The sequence below is a fragment of the Rana temporaria genome, chromosome 5, assembly GCF_905171775.1.
Source record: "Rana temporaria chromosome 5, aRanTem1.1, whole genome shotgun sequence".
Classification (NCBI taxonomy): domain Eukaryota; kingdom Metazoa; phylum Chordata; class Amphibia; order Anura; family Ranidae; genus Rana; species Rana temporaria.
The window spans coordinates 34354839-34363402 of record NC_053493.1 but is presented as its reverse complement, the minus strand read 5'-3'; the positions used below and the strand labels follow the sequence as shown (position 1 = coordinate 34363402).

The following is an 8564-nucleotide window of genomic DNA, read 5'->3' as shown; positions in this document are numbered from 1 at the left end:
AGATAATACTTGCAAACCAAGTCAGAATTTAAAAAAAAAGAATTTAAATGCTCGTATTGCGAAACACTCGTGAACCGCGTTACTCGCAATCCAAAGTTTCACTGTACAGGTAAATACCCATTTGTAAAATATGTTTAACACACATATAATCTTATGGGAAGTTTGTTGAAATGGATGGTCAGATGACACGGGCTCGTCAAACACTCTACTTCCTGTCCTAGTAGGTAGGGAAATCATTCCTAGTAATCTGCTTTTTTAGTTTGGCACAAAAATCATTAACACAATAGTAATTAAACATTATTTAATGCAACTTATTTACAGCATTTCTAAACATACAAATCTGGAACCAATTTTATACATTAATATTTCACATTCATTTTATAAAATACATAGCATGTACAAGAACAAATGAATCCCACATTGTAATGTACAATATCCCCGCTTGCAGAATAGATCCGTGTTTTCACAGTTTCCTCCTCTTGTATCTGATGATGGGGTTGTTGGGTGTATGGATCATTGTTGTGTAGTTGATTGTAGGGAAATAGCCATCCACCAGTTCATATTCATACAGCCGGAGCATTGTAGACCAAATCGTTTTAATCTGGACGTAAGCGAAATTCTCCCCAATACACCGATGACGACCTGAACAAAAAAACAGGAAATATTTGATGTGAATTTAACATTTCTTTTGTTATTATATATAATAAAAAAAAAATATATATATAAAAAAAAAAAAAATTTTTATAAAAAAAAGGGGAGTTGTCATCCGGGGCCCTGGGGACCTCTAAAAAATTGTCCCTTTAATAAAAAAAAGTTTTTTTTTTTTTTTTAAATATATCTTTTTTTTTTTAACCACTTCAATACCGTACACCGTCATATGACATCCAAAAAGGGGATCTCTTATCCCGGGTGGACGTCATATGATGTCCTGTAATTTGTGCGGGGATATCTAAATGATGCCTGCACCTAGAGGCATCATTCAGATATCATTTTGTTCCGGCGGCGATCCTGCGCACCATAAGAACGATCATAGCGGCAGTTTCTTATAGGCGGGGGGAGGGGACATCCACCCCCCCCTCCCCCTCCCTCCTTCTCCGGGCTCTCCCGTGCCATCGGTGGCCCAGAGAGATGATTGACGTGAGCCGGATGGGAGGCATAGAGATGACTGGTGACCAGATGGTCACCAGTCATCTCTATGACCGTCGGAGGCCAGGGCGCGATGTGATGACGTCATGCCCAGCTACTGTAAGTAAACAAACCGCAATTGCGGCTCGTAAGAATGAGATCTGTGAATTTTTTTTTTTCACAATCTCATTCTTTCCAGCCTGGAGGAGAGATGTGGGGTCTTATTGACCCCGCATCTCTCATTAAAGAGGACCTGTCACACACTATTCCTATTACAAGGGATGTTTACATTCCTTGTAATAGGAATAAAAGCGATCGAAAAAAATAAAAAAAATAAATAAAAAGTGCAAAAAAAAAAAAGTCAAAAAAATAAAATAAGTAAAAAAAAAAAAAATATTAAAAACGCCCCTGTCCCCGGTAGCTCGCGCTCAGAAGCGAATGCACACGTAAGTCCCGACCACATATGTAAACGTTGTTCAAACCACACATGTAAGGTGTCGCCGCGTGCGTTAGAGCGTGTGCAACAATTCTAGCACTAGACCCCCTCTAACTCTAAACTGGTAACCTGTAAAAATTTTAAAGCGTCGCCTATGGAGATTTTTAAGTAACGAAGTTTGGCGCCATTCCATGAGTGTGCGCAATTTTAAAGGATGACATGTTAGGTATCTATTAACTTGGCGTAACATCATCTTTTACAAAACAATTTGGCTAACTTTACCGTTTTGTTATTTTTTAATTCATGAAACCATTTTTTTTTACAAAAAAAAAAAAAAAGGCGTTTGCGCAATAATTTTTCAAATACCGTGCAAGATAAAAAGTTGCAATGACCGCCATTTTATTCCCTAGGGTGTCTGCTAAAAACACATATATAATGTTTGGGGGTTCTGAGTAATTTTCTAGCAAAAAGACTGATGATTTGTATGTAGGAGAGAAGTGCCAGAATAGGCCCGGTATGGAGGTGGGTATTAAGCCCTGTATTGAAGTGGTTAAAGGGGGTTGCCATCCGGGCCCCTTACAGGTGTACTGCCTGTACCCACCCTGATGGCGGCCCTGTCTGTCCCTTCCTGTCCGCATGAGAGCATTTCCTCCCCGTCCTTCCACCCTCTATTCCGCTGCATAGTGCAGCACATTTCAATTTTTGTAATGCAGATATCCCGCCATTACCAAAACTTTAGTGTTTGTTAGAAATGACAAGGATAAATACAGTTTCTGATACCACAGCTGTGCAGTAACATGATCCCCTGTGCTGGCCGGCCTCGATCTACAGAGAGAAGCAGGAGGGACGGAGATTTCCCTCTGCTAGCCGGCTGAGGTCACAGGGGAATCTTGGCCCCTCCCACTTCTCTCCATCGATCAAGGCCTGCCAGCCCAGGGGATCACGTGACCACACAGCTGCGGTGTCAAACGGTATTTATACTTATTTTTTTTTTTAACAAACAAACTTACAGTTTTGGCTGAAAATCTGCATTACATACACTAAGGGCCAGATTCTCAAAGGCGTTACGACGTTGCAAAGCCATTTGCGCCGTCGTAAGTCCTAATCTGGCCCGGCCTATCTATGCGACTGATTCTTAGAATCAGTTACGCATAGATATCCCTTAGATCTGACAAGCGTAAGGCTCTTACGCTGTCAGATCTTAAATGCAATTTTTTTTCCCCGCCGCTAGGTGTCGCCTTGTCGTTTTCCCCGTCGTCCATGCAAATTAGCTATTTACGCCGATTCCCGAACATACGCGCGGACGACGCAGAGAATTTACGACGTTTATGCTAATATGAGGGGCAAGTTTACGTAGGTCCGTCGTATGCCATGTTAAGTATGGCGTCAGGTCAGCGTCGGCTTTTTCCGTCGTTTACGTAAGTCGTCCGCGAATACGACTTTACGTCAATGACGCTCACGTCGCACTGGGCTATTTTTCCGCCCGGCGCATGCGCAGTTCGATCGGCGCGCTTAATTTAAATACAAGCCGCCACCTTTGAATTACGTGGCCTTACGCCGGGCCAATTGCACTACGCCGATGCAAATTACGGAGCAAGTGCTTGGAGAATACGGCACTTGCTCCAGTAAGTTGCGGCGGCGTAGTGTAAATGGCTTACGCTACGCCGCCGCAGATTCTACAAGAATCTGGCCCTAAGTGCCCCTAGACCAGTGATGGCGAACCTTGGCACCCCAGATGTTTTGGCACTCTGCAGTGTAGCTGAGCATCATGGGAAATGTAGTTCCAAAACATCTGGGGTGCCAAGGTTCACCATCACTGCCCTAGAGGGTGGAAGGAATGCTGGGGGTGCCCAGGGAAGTGTTTTTTGCGATATGTTTGCTACAATTTTGCATTCCACTGCGAAGACTTTTTGCCTCGTACACACGGCCGGGCTTTTTTTCTAGGAAAGTCCGGCCGTGTGTAGCCTCCATCTGACTTTTTTTACTCGGAAGTCTGACGGACCTTAGAATAGAGAACCTGTTCTCTATCTTTCCGGTCGGACTTTTGCATGGTCATAAGTCAGACCGTGTGTACAAGGCATCAGCGTAATCCATACAAAGCCATTTGACATTACCTGCTCCAAAAGGAACATATGCAAACTTCTCTCCGGCAGCAGGATTCTCATGAAGGTATCGGTCGGGGTTGAATTCTGTGTTCTTCTCCCAGGTGTCCTTCAGGCGATGGTTTACAGTGGGGGATACGCAGACCTGGTGTCCTGGTGGGATGTCATACCCAGCCACACTCTACAACAAAGGTTTTAGATGTTTGTTACATAAACCCCCCCAAAAAAACACCCACCCACTATGTTCAACAAGTAGAAATATTACCCAGAATCCTCCTGATCACTGACCTGTGGTGTCTTGGCCATTCTCATCATAGTCATTATAGGAGGTCTCAATCTCAGGGTTTCTTTGATGCAGCGGTCCAGGACCTGCAAATCTTTAAGCTGAAAACAGACACAAATAAAGCGTAAGGCGTGGTTTGGAATAATCTTTGATGTTTCCCTGTCAATGTTAATAAAGTGTACTGCATTTATATTTAATCCCAAATATCTTGCTTGGCAAATGATGTACCGTATTTAAAATCGGCGTATAACACGCACTTTTTTCCCCTGAAAATAGAGGGGTGGATTCAGAGAGAATTTACGCCGGCTTATCCATAGATACGCCGGCGCAGATTTGAATTTACGCGGCGTATCTACTTTCTGTATTCTGAAAGCTAGATACGTCAACAGTTGCCTAAGATACGACTGGCATACGTCTCTAACGCCGTCGTATCTTAGGGTGCATTCTGACGCTGGCCGCTAGGGGCGCTTACGTTGTTGTCGGCGTAGAATATGCTGATTGCCTAGATACGCCGATTCACAAACGTACGTACGCCCGTCGCAATGTGTTTACGTTAGGCTTTTTCGGCGTAAGGTTGTTCCTGCTATTAGGAGGCGCAGCCAATGTTAAGTATGGACGTCGTTCCCGCTTCGAAATTTGAATTTTTTACGTCGTTTGCGTAAGTCGTTCGCGAATAGGGCAGGACGTAATTTACATTCACGTCGAAACCAATACATCGTTGCGCCGTACTTGGAAGCAATGCACACTGGGATATGTACACGGACGGCGTCAGGTCATCATACATTTACATAAAACACGCCCCCCCCTTCCACATTTGAATTACGCGCGCTTACGCCGGCCCCATTTACGCTACGCCGCCGTGACTTACGGAGCAAGTGCTTTGTGAATACAGCACTTGCTCCTGTAAGTTACGGTGGCGTAGCGTAAATACGATACGCTGTGCCGCCGTATCATTGCGCGCCACTACGTGAATCTACCCCAGAGGGTAAACCGTGCCTGCGTGTTATACGCCGATATCATATTTTACCAACAGGGGGTGGGGATCGGGTGGTCCGCCCCAGGAGCCACCCATTGGGGTGCTGTCAGGCCGGTCGTCCCGCCTCTCCTGGCCCTGCATAGTCTGAAGTTGAGGAAAAAAAGTCCTTTGCCAGCCCCTTCTACACCACTTCTCCTGTATCAGTTTCATTGAAAAACAAATCTTGTAAATAGCTCAGTTTTTTCTGGCTGCTCTCCTCCTCCTCTAAGTGTAGCTTCGATTGGAGGAGAACAGTGGTCACACGACCATCTATGTAACATCAGAGGAGAGCAGTCATGTGACCAGGTCAGTGAAAAAAAAAACTGAGCTATTCAGGTATATAGAAGCTTCGTTTTGCAATAAGAGTGACACAGGAGGAGCAGTATGGAAGGGGCTGACAGCGATTTTTTTTCTTAACTGTAGAGAATGCTAGCAGCGCTGTCCCAGAAGACTGGATAGAGTGGATGCATTATGGATGGGGGCGGGGGATGTAAAATGGATGGGGGGGGCTGTGTACTGGATAGGGGGATGTATAATGGATGGGGGCGGGATGTATAATGGATGGGGGGGTGTATAATGGATGGGGGATGTATACTGCATAGGTGGATGTATAATGGATGGGGGGCTTTGTACTGGAAAGGGGGATGTATAATGGATGGGGAGCTGTGTACTGGAAAGGGGGATGTATAATGGATGGGGAGCTGTGTACTGGAAAGGGGGATGTATAATGGATGGGGAGCTGTGTACTGGATAGGCTAATGTATAATGGATGGGGGGCTGTGTACTGGATAGGGGGATGTATAATGGATGGGGGGCTGTGTACTGGATAGGGGGATGTATAATGGATGGGGGGCTGTGTACTGGATAGGGGGATGTATAATGGATGGGGGGCTGTGTACTGGATAGGGGGATGTATAATGGATGGGGGGCTGTGTACTGGATAGGCGGATGTATAATGGATGGGGAGCTGTGTACTGGATAGGGGGATGTATAATGGATGGGGGGCTGTGTACTGGATAGGCGGATGTATAATGGATGGGGAGCTGTGTACTGGATAGGGGGATGTATAATACAGGGAGTGCAGAATTATTAGGCAAGTTGTATTTTTGAGGATTAATTTTATTATTGAACAACAACCATGTTCTCAATGAACCCAAAAAACTCATTAATATCAAAGCTGAATATTTTTGGAAGTAGTTTTTAGTTTGTTTTTAGTTTTAGCTATTTTAGGGGGATATCTGTGTGTGCAGGTGACTATTCCTGTGCATAATAATTAGGCAACTTAACAAAAAAAAATATATATACCCATTTCAATGATTTATTTTTACCAGTGAAACCAATATAACATCTCAACATTCACAAATATACATTTCTGACATTCAAAAACAAAACAAAAACAAATCAGTGACCAATATAGCCACCTTTCTTTGCAAGGACACTCAAAAGCCTGCCATCCATGGATTCTGTCAGTGTTTTGATCTGTTCACCATCAACATTGCGTGCAGCAGCAACCACAGCCTCCCAGACACTGTTCAGAGAGGTGTACTGTTTTCCCTCCTTGTAAATCTCACATTTGATGATGGACCACAGGTTCTCAATGGGGTTCAGATCAGGTGAACAAGGAGGCCATGTCATTAGATTTTCTTCTTTTATACCCTTTCTTGCCAGCCACGCTGTGGAGTACTTGGACGCGTGTGATGGAGCATTGTCCTGCATGAAAATCATGTTTTTCTTGAAGGATGCAGATTTCTTCCTGTACCACTGCTTGAAAAAGGTGTCTTCCAGAAACTGGCAGAAGGACTGGGAGTTGAGCTTGACTCCATCCTTAACCCGAAAAGGCCCCACAAGCTCATCTTTGATGATACCAGCCCAAACCAGTACTCCACCTCCACCTTGCTGGCGTCTGAGTCGGACTGGAGCTCTCTGCCCTTTACCAATCCAGCCACGGGCCCATCCATCTGGCCCATCAAGACTCACTCTCATTTCATCAGTCCATAAAACCTTAGAAAAATCAGTCTTGAGATATTTCTTGGCCCAGTCTTGACGTTTCAGCTTGTGTGTCTTGTTCAGTGGTGGTCGTCTTTCAGCCTTTCTTACCTTGGCCATGTCTCTGAGTATTGCACACCTTGTGCTTTTGGGCACCCCAGTGATGTTGCAGCTCTGAAATATGGCCAAACTGGTGGCAAGTGGCATCTTGGCAGCTGCACGCTTGACTTTTCTCAGTTCATGGGCAGTTATTTTGCGCCTTGGTTTTTCCACACGCTTCTTGCGACCCTGTTGACTATTTTGAATGAAACGCTTGATTGTTCGATGATCACGCTTCAGAAGCTTTGCAATTTTAAGAGTGCTGCATCCCTCTGCAAGATATCTCACTATTTTTGACTTTTCTGAGCCTGTCAAGTCCTTCTTTTGACCCATTTTGCCAAAGGAAAGGAAGTTGACTAATAATTCTGCACACCTGATATAGGGTGTTGATGTCATTAGACCACACCCCTTCTCATTACAGAGATGTACATCACCTAATATGCTTAATTGGTAGTAGGCTTTCGAGCCTATACAGCTTGGAGTAAGACAACATGCATAAAGAGGATGATGTGGTCAAAATACTAATTTGCCTAATAATTCTGCACTCCCTGTAGATTAGGCTTTACAGCTTCCTTTGTCACCCAAAGTGGGAAATTGGAGCCTCACAAGGCTACCTAGTCTGGCAATGTGTGAATCATAAAGACGGAGCAGAATTGCCTTAGACCAGGGGTCTCAAACTGGCGGCCCTCCAGCTGTTGCAAAACTACAAGTCCCATGAGGCATTGCAAGGCTGACAGTTACAAGAATGACTCCCAGAGGCATGATGGGACTTGTAGTTTCGCAACAGCTAGAGGGCCGCCAGTTTGAGACCCCTGCCTTAGATTGTAAGCTCCTTGAGGTGTAGGGCCTGATGAATAATATGCAAGGCATAATATGTATAGAATTGTTGATGCTATATAAAGGTCTGTAATAATAATAATAATAATAATGTGACCAATGAAAGTTCTCCACCTGCTCGTATTTCACCGGTGGGAGGTTCTCTCCAAACACGGCCTTCTGCTCTGCGAAGCACTGTTCCTGGATAGACTTGTTTTTGGCGAGGAAGAAGCCCATCCAGGCGCTGGTGGTGGAAGACGTGTGCTGTCCCGCCAGTAAGAGACCAATGAGCATTCCGGCAATCTCATCATCCGTCAGCGAAGTGCCATCCCTGCAACACAGAACGCAACACGTAAACGACATGCAGTAATTAAAGGGAATCTCTGCGGGCTTCTCCATCCTGAGCCAATGGCTTTGAACCTTCCTGTGTCACTGCATACGTTTGCCAATCAGGAATTTCCTTTCACTGGCTGCTTCCTTATTCTGCATTGGTGACACGGTGCTGAAGCCAGTGGATCAGCATGATAGCCAGATACCCATTTTCAAAGAAAGCTCAGCAATGCTTGGCTACACATTTCTCCAAGTATAAGTCTCCTGCAGTCTGCTCAAATAATTTGTAATAAAAAAAATCTTTGCCATTCTGAAGCTTCTCTCCAACCACTTTGCATATTTTATATATACTGTGATTCTGTACTTGCCAAA

The 8564-nt window shown here is 44.7% G+C and overlaps 1 protein-coding gene across 1 annotated transcript in view; it reads right to left on the bottom strand.

Moving 5' to 3' along the window:
• Positions 1–286: 286 nt before the first annotated feature.
• LOC120939926 (lanosterol 14-alpha demethylase) overlaps positions 287–8564 on the bottom strand; it is a 31008-nt gene continuing 22730 nt past the window's right edge. The window contains exons 8-11 of the mRNA XM_040352365.1: positions 7998–8193; positions 3952–4047; positions 3676–3844; positions 287–642 (exon numbers count right to left, since the gene is read on the bottom strand). Of these exons, the coding sequence (XP_040208299.1) occupies positions 464–642; positions 3676–3844; positions 3952–4047; positions 7998–8193 (640 nt within the window). The 3' untranslated portion in view covers positions 287–463. The remainder of the gene's footprint in view (positions 643–3675; positions 3845–3951; positions 4048–7997; positions 8194–8564) is intronic.